The sequence below is a fragment of the Chiloscyllium plagiosum genome, unplaced genomic scaffold, assembly GCF_037043375.1.
Source record: "Chiloscyllium plagiosum isolate Xiang-an unplaced genomic scaffold, Cpla_swu_hap1 HiC_scaffold_29, whole genome shotgun sequence".
In the NCBI taxonomy this organism is placed as follows: domain Eukaryota; kingdom Metazoa; phylum Chordata; class Chondrichthyes; order Orectolobiformes; family Hemiscylliidae; genus Chiloscyllium; species Chiloscyllium plagiosum.
The window spans coordinates 9,421,657-9,446,225 of record NW_028270167.1 but is presented as its reverse complement, the minus strand read 5'-3'; the positions used below and the strand labels follow the sequence as shown (position 1 = coordinate 9,446,225).

At 41.9% G+C, this 24,569-nt stretch overlaps 1 protein-coding gene across 4 annotated transcripts in view; it reads right to left on the bottom strand.

Moving 5' to 3' along the window:
- Positions 1–13,300: 13,300 nt before the first annotated feature.
- Positions 13,301–24,569, bottom strand: part of LOC122540617 (RING finger protein 214) — a 79,027-nt gene continuing 67,758 nt past the window's right edge. For all 4 annotated transcript variants that reach the window (XM_043676576.2, XM_043676574.2, XM_043676577.2 and 1 more), the window contains 4 exons: positions 23,671–23,785; positions 18,189–18,329; positions 16,318–16,413; positions 13,301–14,355 (listed from right to left, as the gene is read on the bottom strand). In XM_043676576.2, the coding sequence (XP_043532511.2) occupies positions 14,290–14,355; positions 16,318–16,413; positions 18,189–18,329; positions 23,671–23,785 (418 nt within the window). In that variant the 3' untranslated portion in view covers positions 13,301–14,289. The remainder of the gene's footprint in view (positions 14,356–16,317; positions 16,414–18,188; positions 18,330–23,670; positions 23,786–24,569) is intronic.

Genomic DNA, 24,569 nt, shown 5'->3' with positions numbered 1-24,569 from the left:
TACTTTTGCAAAGCCTCCTACCTCCCTTGTTGCAAATATCTGGCTCCTACAAACATTTTTACAGCAGCAATATTGTGGAATAGCAATATTAAACACTAAAATTTGATTTTCTCCCTGAAAGGCTGTGAATTTTGGATCAATTGAAACATTCAAAACGGAGATTGATCAGATTTTTGTTAGGTAAACAGTGGTGAATAGAAACAAGGTTTGGATCAGTCAAAATGTAAGGAACAGTATACAGGGGAATAGATTAAATAGTCTATTCCCTTTCTCCTAGCTATTACCTGAACTTATTACCCTTCAAATATCTCAATATTAGTTTTGTCTGGAATCCACATGAAAGAAAAGCATGGATCCTTTTTGAATAAATTAGATGCTAATGCAAACGCTTTGTGTGATCATGCTGTTTTTACACTAAAAACTTCAGGCCTACTCTTAACTCTGCACAAGCAGATGTCTTATAAATGAGTTCTCAATAGCACATTGCACTTGGTGACCCATGCAATCATTGTGGTTTGGAGAAAGGTTTTTGGAGGTTAGTAAAGGTCAGATTGAAAATCTTAAGAAACATTACTGTGATAAGTATATTTTTTAAAATTATGTGTTTACAGTTCCTTTCACGAGTCTATAATTTGTCAATGCACCACTAATTCTTGTCTCTCCTCTTTTCTTGAATGCATCAATTTTGGCTTTGTATTGTTCCACATATGCTGAGTATTCTGAGGTACTGCTTTATAACATCTGGCAGACTGTTGTAGATGAGAGGCATCTCATCAAAGAACATATTCTTTTGATACTTGCACTATTGCCCAATGAAGAAAGATCATGTTCAGGAAGTCCGAGTTAGTTCAACTACAGTGCAATATATTCACTGCAGGAAAGATCAGCTAATTCAAGAAAGTCCTTATTTGTATTAATGAAAGAATTTTTAAACATTGAAAAGTAGTATAGTTAACCATATGAGGGAGAAAACAATAGGAAGGCACATCGACAGTGTGAGGTGAAGCAATGTGGTTGGTAGTTTCTGTGCAGAGTTGGCAGAGTTCTTCTGGGCCCAGATGCCTGTTGCTGTGCTGTAACATCTTATGCAATATTCCCAGAAAACTAGTTGATGAAGAAAGCTTCTATATTAGAGGATATTCTTTAACCAAGCCAAATGCTAATGTTGCTGTAACACTGCAATCACTGATGCAATGTTTTCAACATGAAAACAATTCTCATCCAGCATTACCTCCGAATGTTCTCATTCACCTCGATGCACCAAATGGTTATGTTTGGGATGTTTAGTAAATGCTTTCTTCTGACACACCTGTAGGCATCAGTGAAGCCAACAGATTAAAATATCATGTCCTCCGAAAGCCAATTTCATTTATTAAGGACACATCTATCTCAAACACCTTGCATTGCATATATTTCTTATCATATTCCCTCATTACAAATTTTATGTCAATGTCTACGATAGAAACTTCCTATGTAAACATGTCACCCTGTAATAACGTGCTTACACCAGGTGGTACTGTAGCATCAGAATTTTGCATGTTTCGTCTGTTTTCTAGCCTGCAGACAAAGTCACAATATTACAACTAAACAACAAGTAAGGATGGGATGTATGATTAGAAACTAAGTTACACTAGTCCCTCTCAAAGAGTCAAAACATAGCTCCAAATCCCAGTTCCTCCCATCTCCTCTGTATCATGTTGCTGGATTGATTCCACAGAGATAGATAATAGTCTCCTTACATGTAATTCAGCCTAAATCAAGGGCTGATCCCTGGGCCAGATGTCTCAAACTGAAAATGTTGGAAAAATAAAGCAGATTAATCAAAGAAGATGTCACAGCCTTAATCTCTTCATTCATCAGTGTAAGCATTTTCACTTTTTATTCGAAACTCACGTCAATAAAAAGTAACAAATCATCCGGATACACACTATAGAAAAACGTGTTACATACAGTCTGAAAATATAATGTCCCTTTTCTTTGCTTTTCAGGATCAGATATATGTGGCATGTTACTTTGTGTATACATAGGAATATACAGAGCTGAAAAGGACAACGATACCAATGTAGCTGCCTGACTGTACACCAGAAATAGAATAGATAGGTCACTATTTCTCACTCAGAGGTAATGGTTCAACTGCCATTTCAGGATTGAGCAGAAAAATCTGATGGGATGCCTCCCTATCTCAAGCACTCTCGTTGGAATGAGCTGTAAATTCTGCCTGTCTGAGTAGGTGCAAAACATTCCATTTCCCTATTTCAGAAAAGAACATGGAGTTCTCCCTAGCTCCTGGCAACATTTATTTCTCCATCAACATCATAAAAACAAATTATCGCATTGCTGCTTGTGGGAGAGTACTGTGTTGCACATTGGCTGTTACAACACTGACTAGATTTCAAAAATACCTCAATGTCTGGTAAGTGCTGTGAAATATCCTGCAATCACAAAGGTGTTATATAAATGCAAGTTCTTTTTGTTTACTTTAAATTCCGGGATTGATTTTCTTGTGAATGTCTGTGTAACACTCTCTGAAAGCTGTTGTAAGCAGTCTCGATTACTTCCTTCTGCACTCCATTCAAAACACTTACCATTCCACTAGTCATGTTCATCCATCCCTCTGCCAAGCTTCAGATCAAAAACGCCATATGTAGCTCTCATTTCCCAGGCTAAACAATATGAACGGATGGGAAAGGGGCAAAAATGTCTAATAAATTGTGTTTCTCTTTCAATCAAATCTAAGCAATATTGATCATTGACAAATTCATTGTTGTTCATTCACAATGTAGATTTATAGAAGACAAGATTAAACACATGGAAATGATGTCATATTAATTATAATTACAAGGGCAGTTAGTACCTTTGTTTTTTTCCCCCAAATCAAGTGAATATCTTTCTGGAACCAATTAAAAAACTTGTCTGTATAACATATAAAGATGCTAGTGTTAGCTGGAATGTATTTGTAATGTGTGATTATTAAGTTCTCTCATGTATATAAGACATAATAATGATTTGTATGATGAAGAAAAAAAGACTTAAGATTCAGAAGAGCTTACTGGATAATTGTTTTATTTCCACTCCTCAAAGTCTTTGAAGTTCCAAGTCTCCTACTTCGAACCGAACTATGAGAGGTCAATGTGCATGACATTTTTGGTCTAATTGTAACTCACATCCTAACTGACAGAAATCAGACAATCTCCTCCAGATTTTCTCTCTGCCTCTCTATCGTAGTTATTGGCTGCAGCAGATTTCCACTCATGAGAAATTAAAACAGAAAATGCTGAGCATACTCAGCAGGTCAGGAAGCATCTATGGAGAGAGGAACAGAATTGATACACAGGCTGATGAACTTTCAAATGCAATCTCTTTCTTTCCTCACAGATGCAGTCTAATTTGTTCAGTATTTCCAGCATCTTCCATTTTCTAATTTTCAGTTCATGTCTGAAGATGGGTATTTTCTTTGACTGCATGTGCGAGGCTGGAGATTGACAAATGGCTGAGATGGTCAGTCAGAAAAGCAATCACTGTGAAGCTGTACCGTCCTCTTATTTTCCTCTGTACATTAACGTGCCAGACAACAAACGGATTGTACACAGATGCATTGGTACAGACAGATTATTCAGAAAGTGTATTTTATTGATGTACATTTTCTTCTTGCATAAGATCTTTGTATTGCTGGTCAGGCCAGTAGAATTAGAATCCCTACAGTGTGGAAAAAAGCCATTTGGCCCAACAAGTCCACACCAACCTCCCCTACACCTATTAGTCTACATTTCCCCTAATTAATATACTTAACCTCTCCATCCCTGAACACTATGGGCAATTTAACATGGCCAATTCACCTACCTTGCACATGGTTGGATTGTGGGAGGAAACCAGAGCACCTGGAGGAAGCCCACACAGACACAGGGAGAATGTGCAAACTCCACACAGTCACCCAAGGCGGGAATCGAACCCAGGTCCCTGGTGCTGTGAGGCTGTCAGGCCCTGAGCCACCGTGCTGCCCCCAGTGACTAACATTTGTTGCCTATCCCTTGAGAACGTTGTGGTGAGTCACCTTCTTGAAACACTGTGGTTTAGGTCAGCCTCAGTTCTGTTTGGTAAAATCTTCCAGCTTTTTGATCTAGCAACAGTGAAAAAACAGTGGTACAATTCCAAGTCAGGATTGGGGGAGCCTACAGGCAGTGGGGTTCTCAAGAGTCTGCTGGCCTTGTCCTTCTGGGTGAAGGAGGCTGTAGGTTTTGCAAGGTGCTGCTGAAGAAGTTGGTGCAGTGCATCTTGAAGATGTTAAGATACTGCTGCCACTCTGTGCTGGTAGTAGTGGGAATGAATGTTAAAGGTGATGGATACAGAGCCAGTCAAGTTGGCTGCCTTGTCCAGTCATTGAGTTCCTGAGTGTTGTTTGACATTTATGTGGCATGAATATTACTTCTTACTTATCAGCCTAAATCTGAATGTCCATATTTTGCTGTTGATCAACTATGTCACTGTCTGAGGAGTCTCAAATATTCAGCATCATTTATGATCCCTCAGGTATTGAAGCAGTCCATGTACAAATGTTGGAAGACCTGGACAACCTCTAGATAACATTCATACCACACAAATGCCAAGCAAACCCCAAGAATCTAACCATCACCCCTTGACATTCAATAGCATTGCCATCATGGAAACCCCTATTATCAACATCCACGGGACTACCATTGACAAGAATAGAGCTGAACTAGCCATATAAATACTGTTGTTACAAGAACACATGAGAAGCTAAGAATCCTGCACCTCCTGATTCCCCAAAGCCTGTCTACCATCTACAAGGCACAAGTCAAGAATTTGATGGAATATTCCCCACATGTCTGGATGGGTGCAGTTCCAACAATACTCAGGAAGCTTGATACCATCCAAGAGAAAACAGCCCTCTTGATTCGCATCACATCCACAAACATCCACGCTCTTCACCAGCAATGCTCAATAGCAGCAGTGTGTACAAGTTGCACTGCAGAAACTCAGTGGTGTTTCTTTGACTGCACCTTCCAAACTCATGACCACTTGCATCTAGAAGGGAAAAAAGCAGCAGATATATGAGCACACGGGCCCCTGCAAGTTCTTCTCCAAGCTACTCACCATCCTGATCTGGAAATATATCACTGTTCCTTGCAAAAAGAGGAAGAACACCTCTACAATGTATTCGCCAAAAATGGATACCCGCGCAATTTCATCAACAGATGCCTAAGAGAAAGACAACGGAACGAGGACAAGCCACAACCCAAAGGACTAGCCACACTACCATACATCAAGAGCATTTCTGAACTGACAGCCAGACTACTGCGACCAATAGGATTCATAACAGCACACAAACCAACAGCCACTCTCAGACAACTCACCAGAACGAAGGAGCCGATAATCAGCATGAGCAAAACCAATGTAGTGTACAAAATCCCATGCAAGGATTGCACAAAATACTACATAGGACAAACAGGAAGACAGCTAACGATCTGCATCCATGAACACCAACTAGTCACGAAACGACACGACCCAGCTATCCTTAGTAGCCACACACGCAGATGACAAGCAACATGAGTTCGACTGGGACAACCCTACTATTATAGGACAAGCCAAACAGAGAACAGCCAGGGAATTCCTAGAGGCATGGCACTCATCCACAGATTCAATCAATAAGCACATCGACCTGGACCCAATATACCGACCACTGCAACAGACAGCTGGAACTGACAACCGGAAGCGGCAGATTCAAACCACTATAAATGCCGGAGGAAAGATCACAGAAGCGCTTCACAGGAGGCTCCAAAGCACTGAGGATGTCACCTAGACAGGGGACGAAACATCTGCAACACAAATTCCCAGCTCGGCGAACAGAACCACAACGAGCACCCGAGCTACAAATCTTTTCACAAACTTATAGCACATGGAGTACAACCGTTCAAGAAGGCAACTCAGCGCCACCTTCTCAAGGGCAATTAGGAGCCCCACAATCACGTTCTGGGTGACAACATTCTTGTGCTAGATATGATTGAAACCATTAGAAAGCTTTCACCCCCAATTCCCCATTGATTCTCATGGCCCCATTGTCTCATGTATGAATTTTTAAAAAAATGAAACTGAACAGTGCGATCATGAGCAAACAACACCACTTAGGTTTGTATGATGGAAAGGTAGCTGAGGATGATTGGGTCTGAGACACCATCCTGAGGAAGTCCTCTGAGGATGTGCTCAGATTCAGATGTTTGACATCCAATAATCCCAAACATTTGATCGACTGTGATTGCATCAAATGGCTCAACAGGCCAAGTGGTGTACTCTTGGTCATGTGTTTTACGTTTCTTAAGATCATCAAATCATACAGTACGGAAGAGGTCCTTCATTCCATCAATACCTCCAAAATCCTAGAATCCCTAGAGTGTGGAAACAGGCCCTTTGGCCCAAAAAGTTCACACTGACCCTCCGAAGAGTAACCCACCCAGACCCATTCCTCTACTCTATTACTCTACATTTATCCCTGACTAATGCACCTAACCTACACATTCCTGGACACTATGGGCAATTTAGCATGTCCAGTTCACCTAACCTACACATTTTTTGGCATGTGGGAGGAAACCCACACAGAAATGGAGAGAATGGGCAAACTCCACACAGACAGTTGCCCCAGGCTGGAATCGAACTTGGGCCCCTTGCACTGTGAGGTTGCAATGCTAAGCACTGAGTCACCATGCCACCTGTACTAGTCTCACTTTCCTGCACTAACTCCATAGTCTTGAAAGTTATGACATTTCAGGTGCTCATCCATGTACCTTTTAAAGGTTTTCCCACCACAATTATCCGTCCCAGGCAGTACCTTCCAGAGCCCCACAATCACGTTCTGGGTGACAACATTCTTGTGCTAGAGATCATTAGAAAGCTTTCACCCCAATTCCCCATTGATTCCAATTTTACTAGAGCGCCTTGATGTCTCACCTGGTCAAATGCTGCCTTGAAGCCAGAAAACTCATTGTCATCTTGTCTCTAACGTTATTCATTTATCCACTTTCAGATTAAGACTGTAATGATCAGCGGGTTGGTCTTGGTGGAGCCCAAAACGAGCAGGTTATTGCTGTATAGATCACTGCTGCCTGCACGCTCACACTGTACTGATGATTAAGCGCAGATTGGTTAGGCAAGACTTGATTCGGTTTGTCCTATTTTGGATAGGACAAACTTGACTAATTTTCCACAGGCATAATTTAGGAGGTTACACTATGTACATACCTGCTGTAGTTAAACAAATGATTCCAAACTACTCTCAACTCCTTATTTTTCTGTCAAGTATTGGCCTTGTGAATATTATGGTGAAATGTATGACTTATCCTGAGAGATAACTTTTATCTCCCTGCCCTCCAAACAAATTCAAATAGTCAGTGAGAGGAGCAATGCATCTCAACGCTGATGCTGACTTTGCTAATTTTTGTGTTATTTCAGCACTATACAGAAAGAATTACAGATATTTTCCCTTAAACAGAGGTTAGCAGTTGCTCTAATAGAGAGTTTTAAACAAAATCACAAATTGCTGGAGAAATGCAGCAGGTCTGGCAACATCTGTAGAGAGAAAGCAGACTTAATGTTTCGGATCCAGTGAGCCTTCATGGTTCTGGAGAAAGGTCACTGGACCCAAAACATTAACTCTGCTTTCTCTCTACAGATGTTGGCTGACCTGCTGAGTTTTTTTCCCAGCAATGTCTGATTTTGTTTCTGATTTCCAGCATTTGCAGGTTTTTTTTGTAGAGTATTTTAAACTTCTTTCATGGACGAAAAGTCACCAGCATTTATTGTCCATCCCTCACTACCCTGTAGAAGGCGACATTGAGCTGCTTTTGTGAACCATGGCAGTCAATGTGTAATTTGACCACAGTGATATTAGGGAGGGGCTTCCAGGATTTGGACCCAGTGACACTGAAGGAACAACAATATATTTTCAAGTCAGGATGGTGTGTAGCTTGCTGGGGGGAATATCTGCTGCCCTTGTTCTCAAGATGGTAGGGGTGGCACGATGGCTGAGTGGTTAACGCCATGGACATGGTTTCGATTCCAGCCTCGGGCAACTGTCCGTGTGGAGTTTGCACATTCTCCCAGGGTCTGTGTGGGTTTCCTCCGGGTGCTCTGGTTTCCTCCCACAGTCCAAAGATGTGCAGGTTAGGTGGATTGACCATGCTAAATTGCCCATAGAGTTCAGGAATGTTCAGGCTAGGTGGGATAGCCAGGGGAAATGCAAGGTTATAGGGATAGGGTAGAGGATGGGATGCTGTTTGGAGGATTGGTGTGGACTCAATGGGCTAAAAGGCCTACTTCCACAATGAAGGGATTCTACGATGACGACAGGCTGTGGATTTGGAAGGTGCTGCCAGAGTGTGTTGCAAGGGGATGAGAGGTTTTATGAGATAAACATTGGCCAGATGACATAGATTTACAGACAGTGGCAAAATAATTAAAGGGAAGACACAGAGAATTGTTTTACGAAGAGTTGTCAGGATTTGCAATGCATAGCTTTAAGAATTGTTGGAACCCATTCCCTGAATAATTTTCAATATGAACCAGGCAGGTCCTGAGGAATTAGGGTTACAGACAAAAAAAAAGGAATGTGAAACTAAGCATGACTGTTCCTTTGAAATGCTAGCATGAATGTGACAGGCTAAATGGTCACCTTGTGCTACAACTTTCTGGACTTCAAATCAACAGAAACTTCGCAGCAGCCCACTCAAAAAAAACCTGGAGAATTAACTACTAGTAGATCCAAAAGTGACACTTAAAACAAATGACACAGAAACATGAACAAAGGATCAGTTTTTCCATGAAATGCACTGTAAGGGAAAACTCTACAATCCACCAGGGTTTTGTCTCATCTGTTTGGAGCTATAAGAAAGCAAAGATCAGTAACTTCTAATTAGGGAAAGAATATTTTTATGCGACACTGAAGTATTATACATATTTATAGTTATTCGCAAAAGTCTTAGGCACGAGATAAGATGAAATTTTTGCAATCATAACCCTGCGTGGGTTGCATTATAAAGTTGTTAAAAATCAGAAGTTTCAGTTCCCAAATGTTTGGTCCATTCTGCATTTTAATTTAGACATTTGAAGGGGACTTGTGGTTCCAGTGGTAAAGGAATATAATGTAGAATTGAGAGCTTCAATATCAGTTAAGGTGCAGGTTCCAGTAGCTCTGCTTAGAAGACTGGCACATTCATCAATCCAAACTTGTGACTTTGAGAGAAAATTCCCCATCCAAATTTTCATACTTAATACACATAGTGATGCTCAACTATTGCTCCTGTCAGAGACTTCACTCACCTTCTTGGCATATTGGACAGAACTGGAGATTTACAAGAATGGCTCCAGGCATGAAAAGAAAATCAGTTCAAAGAATTGTTACAGCATGGCAGGATGTAGCCAAATGACATATCATGCCAGAATTGGCTCCATTTCCAAATGCCATTTCTATTTCTCAGTGCCAATCTCCTGCCTTTTCCCCATATCCTTGCAAACCCTTTCCATCCAAATTGAACCTGCCTCCACCACATCTCCAGGCAGCGCATTCCATACCATTCTATCATCCTCTCCCACTTGGCAGCAATAATAATATATAATACAGAAGATGGACTGGCAAATCCACCCAAGGCATGGTTGATGGTTTAGCCATCTTAAAGATGGTGACAGCAGTAAGGATTCTGCCCATTATGAAGAAGACCATTTAACCTATCTAGTCAATGTCAACTCCCATAGAACAATGCAATCAAGTGCACTCCCTCTGCTCAATTCCGTCATAGCCTGCAAACTTATTTCCTTCAAATGCCCATCAATTTCTTTCTGAAACAATTGTTTCTGCTCCCACCATGCTCATGGGCAGGTCATTACCTCTTACTGTGTAAAAATGGTTCTTTGGTAGTGTGGGGGTTAAATTTTAAAAAAAAAGAAAGAAAAAAGAAAAAAAAAGAAAGAAAAAAGAAAAAAAAAGAAAAGAAAGAGAAAAAAAACAGGTGAAAAAAAAAAGGAAAATAAAAATGGTTCTTTCCTCACTCACCCAAGACCTTAAGTCTGGGTCCCCTAACCCTTGTACCAACAGCTGATGGGCACTGATTTTCCTTGTCTCCCTTAGCCTTGCCTGTCTTGGTCCTGTATGCATCTATCAAAAATCCCTTCAATCTCCTCTGCTCCAAGGACAGTTGCCTCTCCCAATCGTGGGGTCAGAGCTGTGAGGGCAAAGTTGCCACAGACACACATTCATCAGACAGAACCAACTGCTGGTGAGTTGAACCTGAGGGTTACCAAAGCTCAGGCAAGGGGTGAGGTTGAGAAGGTGGGACCTACATGCTGACGTCAGCCAGTGTGGAAACGGAACCACACCTCCCCACTTCACAAAGGTGTTCAGCCAACTGAGTTAGCTGACCCAGAAGTTGGATGAAAAGGAAGGAGGAAGTTAGAGAGAAAAAAAACAGCAGAGCAATAAACCAATTCAGCTAACTCGTCCCTGTCTGACCTGAGCTGCAGACTGCTCACAACATCAAAGCAGCAACCAACAAAGAAAATCAATGTGTTTGAGAATCTTAGGAAAGTTCACTGATTGATGCTTGTTGAGATCCTTGTTCAGTGTTTGAAATCCTGTGATTTTAAATTGGAATTTCAAAGACAGCTCCACTTAGAAATTTAAAAATCAACAACACTAGGTTATAGTCCAACAGGTTTAATTGGAAGCACACTAGCTTTCGGAGCACCACTCCTTCGTCAGGTGGTTGTCCATGAAGGAGCAGCACTCCGAAAGCCAACGTGCTTCCAATTAAACCTGTTGGACTATAACCTGGTGTTGTGTGATTTTTAACTTTGTACATCCTAGTCCAACACAGGTATCTCTAAATCATGACCACTTAGAAATGAAACACTTGCCCTGCCCAGAGACAAAGTAATAGGACACTCTGTCCTATAACCAGAACCTCTAGTTTATGGAATTGTAATTTTGGAAGAGAGCAGAAAGACAATCCTGTTTTTGGGGAGTACAGTGTAAAATGGGATCAGTTTGGGAATCCTAACTATGATTTGATGATCTTGTGCTGGCTGAAACAATGGGGCCTATGCGCTCCAACGCCACAGAGTGTAAAATTTACACTGACTATCACATAAGGAAAAATTAAATGAACAGTTGCTTCAGGGTGCATGCGCGAATTAGGAACAGGAAGTGGCCATTCAGCCCCTCGAGCCTCCTATGCTGCAGTGAACAATGTCCTAGCTTATCCAGCCTTTCTTTGTAACTCAAACCTTCCAGATCCAGCATCATCCTGGTAAATCTCTTCTGAACCCTCTCCACCTCAATAAGTTAACCCCTTTCAGGGAGAAGGAAATGGCAATTAGCCACAACAAAAACAAACAAAGCCGGAGAAGGTATACAACATGCTGTGGGAAATTCCTTTTGGAAAGATGAATGAATCCAGAATTATTCTTCATGGACACGACAAAACTCAAATCCTCAACTAGGTTTATTAAGGGATGAGTATTTGGAATTTAGAAGCCATTCTTATGTGTAATGTTTAGCAAACTATCTTTAACTGACACCGGAGCATCAAAAGCATATTAAAAACAGAGAGGTTGTCTGAACTGTCAAACAGCATCATCTAGAACAGTGGTTGCTGATCTTCAATCTCATTCAGAAAACTCTCAGTCTGGAAATACGATGCCAAGGGAGGTGGTAAAAGCATATAAAAAAGCAACATTAAAGAGGTATTTAGACAGACACACAAACAAGTAGAGAATAGAGGGGCCATGTGCAGGTTGATGGGATTAATTTAGAATGGCAGCATGGTCAGTGCAGATATGGTGTGACAAACGGCCTGTTCCTGTGCTTTACTGTGCTATGTTCTGCTGGTCTCACTGTTGGAAACAGAAATGTACAAAAAAAGGAGTAGGCCATTCAGCCCTTCAGTCCTGCACTACACCCAGTACGATCATAGCTGATCATCCAACTCAATAGTCTGTACCTGCTTTATCCCCATTTCCTTTAAAGATTTTAATCTGCAGAGAAAAAGATAAATAAATCTAATGCACTATACCAGTTTCAGGATTATAATGCATAGAAGGGAAAGGGATAGGACACAAAATTAGAATATACAGTTCAAGAGCTAGAGGCAGGGGCCCATTGAAGTGCTTTATTCTTCCTACGATTCACAGTGCCTATTGGGCAATTTCAGAAGAGAAGCACTGCTGTTGATAGAAATTAAAGGAGGCTACTACAAGAGATTGAAGCAGTTTAAATACTGATTGTTTAACAGGAAACACTGGTACAATTCAGCCAAAGCACTACATTGCAACTCTGCAAAGTGCTAATTGACAACTATAACCCAATTCCTTACAATTACCTTTTCCTTAAAAAAAATACAGAAAAAAAGGACTGAGATCTGAAACCATTATTTGTGACATTAGCCGTGTTTTATTTAGATCAGCTCTTTGGAGGTGGGTGCCTTTGGCTAAGACAGCACTTGCTGCCCACCAGATAGTGGTGGATAAAGTGTTTGCTGTCGTTCTGGTTTCTCTGCAAGGATAGCGTAGAATAAATTGGCTGTTACATGAAAGAGAATAATGGTTTATTACATGAAAGAGAATTATAAAGCTGTATGCAGTTTACCTTTGGCTCTAGGGAGATACAAAGCAGGATTCACAGTTTGTCAGTATACTTATTTGTTGAAAGTTAAACTCTAAAAAAGATCTGAAGCTTAACCCACATATCTCGCCAGGTGATGCAAAAGGTAAGTTCTTCTTTCACTCGAACAAGTGAGTCCACAAACAGCACTTCAGATGAGCAACATTTCATGGTTTACCAAAAGAAGCACTGATTATGTTACAGAGTTATACAGAGCAGAACAAAGTTTGGGTGAAGATTTGTAGCTTGGGTGCTCGTTGTTGTGGTTCTGTTCGCCGAGCTGGAAATTTTTGTTGCAAACGTTTCGTCCCCTGTCTAGGTGACATCCTCAGTGCTTGGGAGCCTCCTGTGAAGCGCTTCTGTGATGTTTCCTCCGGCATTTATAGTGGCCTGTCCCTGCCGCTTCCGGTTGTCAGTTTCAGCTGTCCACTGTAGTGGCCGGTATATTGGGTCCAGGTCGATGTGTTTGTTGATGGAGTTTGTGGATGAGTGCCATGCTTCTAGGTCCATCAACAAACACATCGACCTGGACCCAATATACCGGCCACTACAGCGGACAGCTGAAACTGACAACCGGAAGCGGCAGGGACAGGCCACTATAAATGCCGGAGGAAACACCACAGAAGCGCTTCACAGGAGGCTCCCAAGCACTGAGGATGTCACCTAGACAGGGGACGAAACGTTTGCAACAAAAATTTCCAGCTCGGCGAACAGAACCACAACAGAGCAGAACATTTCACCTCCACATGTGGGGAACTAAAGTTTGCTAAATTTAGCATTCCAGGCAGGACTTGGGGGAGTTTGCAAAAATAAATAAGGGAACGAGGGGCTGAACAAAGACAATATCGGATAGTCTGTGATTCACTCAAGAGTTGAATACAACTCAACACTTTAGGATCACACAAAAACAATGATCCCTCAACAATGATCCACATATGATCCCTCAATTGATCAATCGATCAATCCCTCAGGTGTTTGCAATCGAGAAGGAAAGCGAATATCATACTCTTCTTCAACCTTGATATGTTATAACATTTGTACAACTAGATTGAACAATAAACTACCAACTTCTTGCTCATTTTTATCTTTATAGTCCCAGCCATATTTCTTGAAGTTGTTAGCTGTCAAGAAACCAGCTCCACAGAGACAAGTTTCGGGAGCAATGCATTTTTTTTCCAAGTTTATATTTTGCTTATATCTCATAATTCAGCTCTGTCCTTCCAAGAGACATATCCAGGGAGACCTTGTGAACTGACCTTTCCAATCAGAACTCCATAATGATAAACAACCAGGTTTGCTGCATTGATAACATGACCATAAACAAGACATACTTCCTCACATTTATTCTTCAGAGAGAGACATTCATACTAAACTTGGCTCCCAAAAAATAGAAAATATGCAACCTGCTAGAATATTCGTCCCAATATTCTTAGTACACCAGTGACAATCTAGTTTGATCCAACACATTCGTGATTTATCATCTGCTCACTTTGAGACCTGGGTCTTTTCCCAAATATAAGAAGTTCACATGGCAGTCAGAAGTTTGGTAGTGTCAGAGGGCTTGACGTTTGAAGAATAATGTCAGAATGACAAGGACGTCCCCACCACCTGCTGTACTGCTTGAGGTATTACCTTGGTGTGGGGCAGAAAGGACAGCTACTGTTTTTGTTCGATTGCGACCAGAATTTGATGCACTAGAAAAAAATATAAAAGCAGAAAGGAATTTACGGAGGGGATCTCTTGATAAGCAAGGCGACAGCATGAAACACATAACAGTAAAAAGACAAAATACTGTGGATGCTGGAAATCTGAAACAAACAGATTACTGGAGAGATTCAGCAGGTCTGGCAGCATCCGTGGAGAGAGACATGGAGTTTATGCTTCGAATTTGGTATGTCTCTTTATCCGAACTACATAAAGCAGCTTAATTACCTTTAGATGAAAGTGACAGGAAAATAGTATAGTGTTAATATCACTGTACTAGTAATCCAGAGGCTAGTTAATATACGAGGGATGTGGGTTCAAGTCCCAACATAACATTTGGTTGAAGTTAAATTCAAACAATAAATTTGGCGTATAAAGTGAGTGTGATTGATGATGATGGCCACAGCACTATCACTTCTTGTCATTAAAAAATTTCACTAATGCCGTTCAGGGAAGGAAATTTGCCATCTTTACCTGGCATGGCAATGCTCTCTGACCGAGGAAGCTAGTCAGTTCAAGACCAATTCAGGTAGGCCACAAATGTGGCCTTGCCAGTGACACCCATGTACCATAATAGAAGAAAGGAAAAGAGGTATCAAGTAATCTTTCCTTGTTGGAGGTTTGACATTCTTTAAAAATTAAAACAGGAACTGCAGGAAACATCCAAGTGTCCTTCCTGAAAGTGATACATATCAAGTTAAAATCTGCCTGAACGGATTCAGATTATTGGTTAAAAAAAATTTATCTCTTCATTTCATAATGACTTTCATTCCCTGCAAAAATAAATCTGAACAGCGGTTTGAATTCATTTGACTTCAACGAGTGGAAAGTGACAAGCTAGTGACACCTCCAGTTCTGAAGAAGACTCAATGTGGGCTCGAAACATTAACTCTGTTTCTCTCTCCACAGAAGCTACCAGACCTGCTGAGTTTCTCCAGCACTTTGTTTGTTTCAACTGACTGCCTTCAGCTGCCTAACTACAGGAGGGGATCGGAATAAGGTGCACCACAAGTCGGAGAGCAGTGACAAGCACTTTCTCTATCACTTAGATGATCCAAACTCCAAAGCTGCAGGCAAAACAGCTCCAGTCAGACATAAACAACTTTTTAAAAAGAGCCTGGAATAAAAAGCCAATCTAATAGTGACCAAGTAACCACTGTCAATTGTCATTAAAATCCATCTGATTACTAATGTCCTTTAGGGAAGGAAATCTGACATTCTTACCTGAGACTCCAAATGCACAGCAATCTGCTTGACTCTTAGGTAAATGGGGATGGACAATAAATGTTGGTCTAGCCAGCAACACCCACATCCCATAAACACATTGTTAAAAGTGGACCATTATTAGAAGAGCCAAAGCACTGGGAGTTGAGAATGTGGATAGATGTTCTATAGCGGATCTAGGTACCCTGGGAAACATCCAAACTTTACTTGAAGCCACTTGGGATATGGTTGCAATGCAGAAAAGGAAATCTGCCTCTTTGGAGTTATTTTCCCAGCTGCCATCTCCTTCCCCAAGATCAGTGAACTGCACCTATCAGAAGATTTTACCTGGAAACTAGGGTCTGTGGAACTCAAAGCCACATCAAGTGACAGCTTATCCTGGGTGTTTTTGGGAAGTTATGGGTAGGGATCTCCTCACAAACCTCCAGAGGGACTGTCCGACTAAATATGCCCATTCTTAATAACGGCTCTCACATGCAGTTAACCGATTTAGACATTTGGGAAGGTGAAGAGAAGTAAGTGAAACATCGAACAATTTATGTTTGCAACCGATAACTTATGTTGCAACTAAGTAAGTGCATGTGAGCAATTCTGCCCCTCAGTGCCCATTCCATACCCTAAAAACAACCTCAAATTTCTACAGTCATCAGCATAAAAATGTTATCCGCACAACAATGTGTGCACACACAAAGGGTCTATTGATTAATTGTAAAAAGTGAGACACTCACCTCCCGGTGGACAATATGTGAACAGGCCATTGGCTGGACTTCGTTGACAAGCACAACTTTCTGACACATCAAACAAAGCCGGGGACTGCCTGAGACCTACCGTTGAAAAAGGAAACCAGTTAGTGCTGATACAGGGTTGCCTCACTGGGGCTTGGTATTTACATTGAAAATGAGCCAATTTGATAACATTATGTCATAAAATTTATGAGTGAAATCTTCAAGTTTTGGTTCAAGTGAACAGAAGGCAACTTATCTCAAACATTTTCCACCATTCAATTAAATCACTGACTGATCTGTAAACTAACCCACTTTAACCCCATATCGACTAAGAGAGAGTGAGGAGATCAGAGTCGAAACGTGTGGTGCTGGAAAAGGCTGAGATGCTGCCTGACCTACTGTGCTTTTTCAGGCCACACTTTTCGACCACCATATCCATTAATACTGTTGACAGATTTCTGTTGGCCAATCGCAGAATTAAAATGAACTACTGACTGGCATCAACTGCCATTTGCAGAAGAGAATTCACATTTCCACCAGACAAGTGTCCAATTTCAGGCTTGAAAGGTCAGATTCCAATTCTTAGACCACGCACCCTCGTTAACACCACCAATTTTATTTTTGTTCCTCTTGAAGTCCTGAAACCTTTAAACAAATTGTTCCTTTATCTTCCAAGTGTGGGGAGGTGTTGCTGCAATGGTAATTTCACTGTATAGTAACCCAGGCTAATGATTTAGGGACATGGGTTCAAATACCATGACAGCAACTTGTGGAATTTGGATTCAGTTAACAAATCTGGGAATATCAAGCCAAGCTCAGAAATGGTGTCCATCTCAGCTATCTCTGATTATTATCTCCGTTCTTACTAACTCTGATCTACACGTGACTCCAGATCCACAGCAATGTGGTTGACTGTCAGCTGCCCTCTGGTGTGGACAAGAAAATCTCTCAGTTAAAGGGCATTTGTGGATGAATAACAAATGCCAACAAAGTAAGATTCTGGAGCTCACTGTTACTTCAGTTGTAAGAGCTATTCTCAATTACGAACCATAGACTGATTTGTGAAACCAGATGTAAACGTTTTAGACTTATTCCAGGTGCAAGTTTATTTTTACACATCTTAGTGTTTATCAACTTCATCAAAACGAGTATGAAATAAATGATAAACATAATCAGAATCCCTACTATGTGGAAGCATGCTATTCAGCCCTTCAAGTCCACAACTACCCTCTGAAGAGAATCGCATCCAAACCCACTCCACCATTCCCTATCCCAGTAACCCTGCATTTCCCATGGCTAACCCACCCAGCCTGCATATCCCTGCACACGATGGACAATTTAGCTTGGCCAATCCACTTAACCTGCATGTCTTTGGACTGTGGAAGGAAACCGGAGCACCTAGAGGAAACCCACACAGACACAGGGAAAATATACAAACTCCACACAGACAGTTGTCTGAGGGTGGAATCGATCCAGGGTTCAGGGTGCTGAGAGGCAGCAGTGAACATATTCCTTTCTATCTGCACCTCTTATAATGTTATACATCTCAATCATGTTCCCCTCAGTCTCCTTAGCTCTAAAGAAAACAACCCCAGTCAATCCAATTTCTCTTTATAACCAAGTTTCTCTAGACGAGGCAACATTCTGGTAAGCCACTTCTCCCACCACCCCCTCTCTGGTGCTATCACATGCCTCCTAAGATGGGGGATTCTAGAACAGCACACAATAAGAAATAAGAGCACAATTTCTAAAGCTTGGTCCTGCATGTTACTTTCAAAAAGTCCTGACTCTGCAGAAATCCTACCTGACATCTCTTGGACTAGTGACTTTGTATAAAACGCAAAAGAAGAACAAAAGTGAGGGAAGTTACTAACCACCACTGGACTCTCCTGGTATGAGGGTTGAGCTCCAGTTCTACCCTTCAGCTGGGTCAGGTAACAGGTGGCCTGAGAGGTTGCTGGTGGGAAGGGTCCAGGCAAAGTGGTAGGATTTCGCAGTATGTGCACTGGCTCAGCCTGTCCAGAGGGATTAGGAAAATATAGATCTTAAATTGACATTGAACAATACAAGTCACTGAACAATACCAAATGTGACGATACTATGGTGTTAAGAGGTGCTTTTTGTCCTCTTTTGGTTTGCAAAGAAAAGTTGAGTCAGAGTTGTGGAGTGGTCTTCTCAAAGTCAACAAAGTAAGCAGCTTGAATGGGTGGGCTCAAGCTCCCACGGAAGCACGACTTTAGTTTTAGCTTTCAGCAGTATCTATGGTCTTGCAACTGGAAACAGAAGCTCTCAATCCTCGCTCTGTTACAGCTAAAAGCTGCTGCTGGAATTGCATGTGAGCCAATCCATTTTGTTGAACCTGCCTTTGCCAAGGGCGTGTTTATGGGATGTTACTATATTGGAAGAGTTAATTAGTAGCAGTTAATATATCGATTATTTTGTTAAGCATTTCGATAGAGTTACAGTTAAGCCAATTTTTTTTTTATTTTTATTTTGTCTGTATTTTAACTATAATAGAACATAGAACAGTACAGCACAGAACAGGCCCTTCAGCCCACGATGTTGTGCTGACCATTGATCCTCATGTAAGGTAAACCTAATGTACGAACTCTCAAATTTCTGTGACCATATGCACGTCCAGCATTCTCTTAAATGTCCCCAATGACCTTACTTCCACAACTGCTGCTGGCAACGCATTCCATGCTCTCACAACTCTCTGCGTAAAGAACCCGCCTCTGACATCCCCTCTATACTTTCCGCCAAACAGCTTAAAACTATGACCCCTCGTGTTAACAAATTATGCCCTGGGAAAAAGTCTCTGGTTATCAACTCTATCTATGCCTCTCATCATCTTGTACACCTCAATTAGGTCCCTTCTCTTTCTTCCTTTTTTCCAATGCAAAAAGTCCGAGCTCAGTCAACCTCTCTTCATAAGATAAGCCCTCCGTTCCAGGCAGCATCCTGGTACATAGAACATAACAGCGCAGTACAGGCCCTTCAGCCCTCAATGTTGCGCCACCCTGTCATACTAATCTGAAGCCCATCCCACCTACACTATTCCATTTACATCCACATGCCTGTCCAATATGACTTAAATGTACTTAAAGTTGGCGAATCTACTACCATAGCAGGCAAAGCATTCATACCCTTACTACTCTCTGAGTAAAGAAACTACCTCTGACTTCTGTCTTATACCTATTTCCCCTCACTTTAAAGTTGTGTCCCCTTGTGTTTGCCGTCCCCAGACTTGGGAAAAGGCTCTCCCTGTCCACCCTATCTAACCCTCTGATTATCTTGTATGTCTCTATTAAGTCACCTCTCAACCTTCTTCTCTCGAACGAGAACAGCCTCAAATCCCTCAGCCTTTCCTCGTAAGACCTTCCCTCCATACCAGGCAACATCCTAGTAAATCTCCTCTGCACCCTTTCCAAAGCTTCCACATCCTTCTTATAATGTGGTCACCAGAACTGTCCACAATACTCCAAGTACGGCCGCACCAGAGCTTTGTACAGCTGCAGCATAACAACCTGGTTCCGGAACTCAATCCCTCTATTAATAAAAGGCCAAAACACTCTATGCCTTCTTAACAACCCTGTCAATCTGGGTGGCAACTTTCAGGGATCTATGTACATAGACACCGAGATCTCTCTGCTCATCTGCACTCCCAAGAATCTTACCATTAGCCCAGTACTTCGCATTCCGATTACTCCGTCCAAAGTGTATCACCTCACACTTGTCCACATTAAACTCCATTTGCCACCTCTCAGCCCAGCTTTGCATCCTATCTATGTCTCTCTGCAACCTACTACATCCTTTGTCACTATCCACAACTCCACCGACCTTGATGTCATCCGCAAATTTACTAACCCATCCTTCTAAGCCCTCATCCAGGTCATTTATAAAAATGACGAACAGCAGTGGACCCAACACCGACCCTTGCGGTACGCCGTTAGTAACTGGACACCAAGATGAACATGTTCCATCAACTACAACCCTCTGTTTTCTTTCAGCAAGCCAATTACTGATCCAAACTGCTATGTCTCCCACAATCCCATTCCTCCGCATTTTGTATAATAGCCTACTGTGGGGACCTTATCAAACGCCTTGCTGTAAACCTCCTCTGAACCCTCTCCAAAGCATCCACATCTTTCCTATAATAGGGCGACCAGACCTGGACACAATATTCCTAGTGCGGTCTAACCAAAGTTTTATAGAGCTGCAACAAGATCTCACGGCTCTTAAACTCAATCCCCCTGTTAATGAAAGCCAAAACACCATATGCTTTCTTAACAACCCTGTCCACTTGGGTGGCAATTTTAAGGAATCTATGTACCTGCACACCAAGATCCCGCTGTTCCTCCACACTGCCAAGAATCCTGTCTTTAATCCTGTACTCAACTTTCAAGTTCGACCTCCCAAAATGCATCACTTTACATTTATCCAGGTTGAACTCCAACTGCCACCTCTCAGCCCATCTCTGCATCTTGCCAATGTCACGCTGCAGCCTACAACAGTCCTCTATACTGTCAACTACACCTCCAATTTTTGTGTCGTCTGCAAACTTGCTAACCCATCCTTCAATCTCCTCATCCAAGTCATTAATAAAAATTACAAAGAGTAGAGGCCCAAGAACAGAGCCCTGTGGAACACCACTCACCACTGACTTACAGGCAAAATACTTTCCTTCCACTACCACTCGCTGTCTTCTGTCAACCAGCCAATTCTGTATCCAGACAGCTAAATTTCCCTGTATCCCATTCCTCCTGACCTTCTGAACAAGCCTACCATGGGGAACCTTATCAAATGCCTTGTTGAAGTCCATATACACCACATCCACCGCTCGACCCTCATCAACTTGTCTAATAACATCCTCAAAGAACTCAATAAGATTTGTGAGGCATAACCTGCCCCTCACAAAGCCGTGCTGACTGCATTTAATCAAGCCATGCTCTTCCAGATGGTCATAAATCCTATCCCTCAGAATCTTTTCTAACACCTTGCAGACGACAGACGTGAGACTGACTGGTCTGTAATTGCCGGGGATTTCCCTATTTCCTTTCTTGAAGAGAGGAATTATATTTGCCTCTCTCCAGTCCTCAGGTAAGACTCCGGTGGAGAGCGAGGATGCAAATATCTTCGCAAGCGGCGAAGCAATCACATTTCTCGCTTCCCAAATCAGCCAAGGACAATTCTGGTCTGGCCCTGGCGACTTGTCAATCTTAATGTTTGTCAAAATTTTCAGCACATCAGCTTCCTCTATCTCTATCCATTCCAGCATGCTTACCTGCTCCTCAATGGTTTCATTCACTACAAGGTCCTTTTCTTTAGTAAAGACAGAAGCAAAAAACTCATTTAGGGCTTCCCCTACCTCCTCAGACTCTATACACAAGTTCCTATGCTATCCCTGATCGGCCCTACTCTTTCTTTGATCATTCTCTTATTCCTCACATACGTGTAAAATGCCTTTGGATTCTCCCTAAGCCTTCCTGCCAAGCCTTTTTCGTGCCCCCTCCTGGCTCTCCTCAGACCATTTTTGAGTGGGAGCAGCAGTGGAGGTAAGTCGAACCAGGAAGGCTACAGCTAAGGTAAGGGAGATTTTTTAAATTACTTCCCGGTAGTGGCCAGTGGGTTTTTTTTTTCCACAGTAGGAGTGGGAGCAGCGGCGAAATGTAAACATAAATTATGTTTTGCTTAAAATCAAGCAGTTTGACCAACTGAATTGCAAGTGGAACGCATCACCTTACACTTACCTTTAAAATAAGGAAAAGTTAGTCGAGGCTGTCTTCTTAATGTATTTTGAGGGGCTATGGTCTGGCCCATAACACACGTATGCCAAGAATTACACGACCACCATTTTAAGACGATCAATCAGGATCACACTATCACCTACATACGCTTGCTAAAACTACATATGGTCTTATGTACGGAAACAGGAAGGACATTTACAAGCATATCTTGTCTCCTCATTTGTACTTGTCATTACTGTATTCTTGGAAGAAAAGTCATCCAATCTTAGTAAGTAAGATTTGATGTGTAAACAGATGCCCACAAGCTTTTTAAGCAGGATAACTATTTTACAGGTTTTAATGTCATTTCAATATTATTAATATTTCCTTGCTATTGAAAATAAGAAAGAAAGCCATTGACAAGTCCTTGAATTTGCATAGATATTCTCACTATTTTTTTCCCATTAAACAACTGCTTGGGGGAACTACTGTTTCCTGATAGAGGGGATTGGAGGAAACACTTTTTCAGCCGGAGGGTGGTGGGGATCAGGAATGCACAGTCCCTGGGGTGGGATTGTGGGGGGGGGGGGGGGGGGGGGGGGGGGGGGGGGGGTGGGGGGGAGGGGAGGAAATCTTAAAATCTTTGAAAAGTACTTGGATGAGTACTTGAAATGCCATTCCATTCAAGGTTATGGGCCTCGTGTGGAGAAGTGGGACTCGAGAAGGGAGCACTGTTTTTAGGGTGGTACAGATCAATGGGCCAAAAGGCCTCTTCTGTACTGTCTGATTCTATCATACGTACCCCATGCCCAACACCTTTACCAATTGGAGTCGACTTGCCTTTTTCAAATTTAAAGAAACGTTTAGGGAGGATAACTATTTCCTGCTTGCATTCTCCAAGGTGATGACTTGACCAATCAGAATCCACTTACCAACCAATCAGCACCCTTTTATTCATGGAGTATAAATTGTTGTTCCCTTTAAAAATTGGTATTCTTGTATCTGTCCTGATCAGTGCAATACTAAAAACTTCAGTAGCACGACACTCAATCTCGGTGCAAGATGAAATTAATTGATATGGCTTTAACACTTTTATGCTCTCTTTTGTACTTTCTCAATGGATCAGCTTGATAAAATGGTTCAAGTTTTATTTGAATTTTAATTTGTGGGATGTGGATCCCACACTCAATACTTATTACCCATATTTGTTCAGATGTCTTTTACAGAGCATCACCACACTGTCTAGGAGACACATTACTATACAACACACATTCACTTCCACCACAATTGGAGCTTCCTAAGTTCCATAAACAGCAGTTTCCAAACTCTATACCTATGGCATTTCTAATACTGAAAATTTATTCCTTAAAAAAAGTTTTAAAAATGAAGGAGAATGCTTTCCCTGGTGAGTGGAACAGTAAGAAAATGTTAACTTTCTCACTCAGAAACTGACCATTTATGTTCTAATCAATTTGTTCAGAGATGCTATTACATACCTCTGGCAGCAAGTGGGACTTGAACCCAGGTCTACTGATTCAGAGGTAGGGACACTACCACTGCACCACAAGAATTCCTACTGATGGGCCAAGCATGTTCATTTTCAATACTTGACGCCTGTCCTAAAGGGTACCTGCATTATTTCAGTCAGCTGGGCGGCCACTTGGTGTATTAGTTCATCCACAGAAAGGCCAGCAATTGTTCCACGCGAGTTCTTAATCTGCTGCAGAATGTGGGTAAGTTGAGCTCTGGTGGGAAGAAGATAAATAACAAGGCACTTGTTATTCACGGAGTAATACAGTGTAAGAAGGAGGCCATTCTGCCTAGGCCAGAACTGGCCTAGACCCCTTGCTCTATCCCCAAAACCACACAGTTATTTTCCTCTTCATGTAATTATTCAATTCCCTCAATATTTTATTTTTGACATTGTTCTGATCCTCGCTGATAGTACATTTGAAGAAGTAAGATCCACTCTCTGTTGACTGTCTGTGTGGAGTTTGCACACTTTCCCCATGTCCACCATGTGCTCAGTTTCCTTCAGCAGTCCAAAGATGTGCAGTTTAGGTGGACTGGGCATGGGAAATTACCTTTAGTGTTCAGAGATTTGCAGGCTAGATGGAATGGCCATGGGGAAATGCAGGGTTACATGGACAGGGTAAGAGTTTGGGTCTGGGTGGATGCTCTTCGGAGTGTCAGTGTGGACTCGATGGGCTGAATGGTCTACTTCCACGCCATGGGGATTCTATGATTCTAGAGTGGAACCTGGCTTGATAGATCATGGATTTTGTTACAGAACATATTCGGAAAAGACTACTTGTGTCCTGTGTCACACGTTCAATTGAGTCATAGAGTTGTACAGGAAACAGACCCTTTGGTTCAACTCATCCATGCTGACCAGATATCCTAAACTGATCTCGTTCCATTTGCCAGCATTTGGCCCATTTCGCTCTAAATCCTTTCTGTTCATACACCCATCCAGATGCCTTTTAAATGTTGTAATTGTACCAGCCTCCAACACTTCCTCTGGCAGCT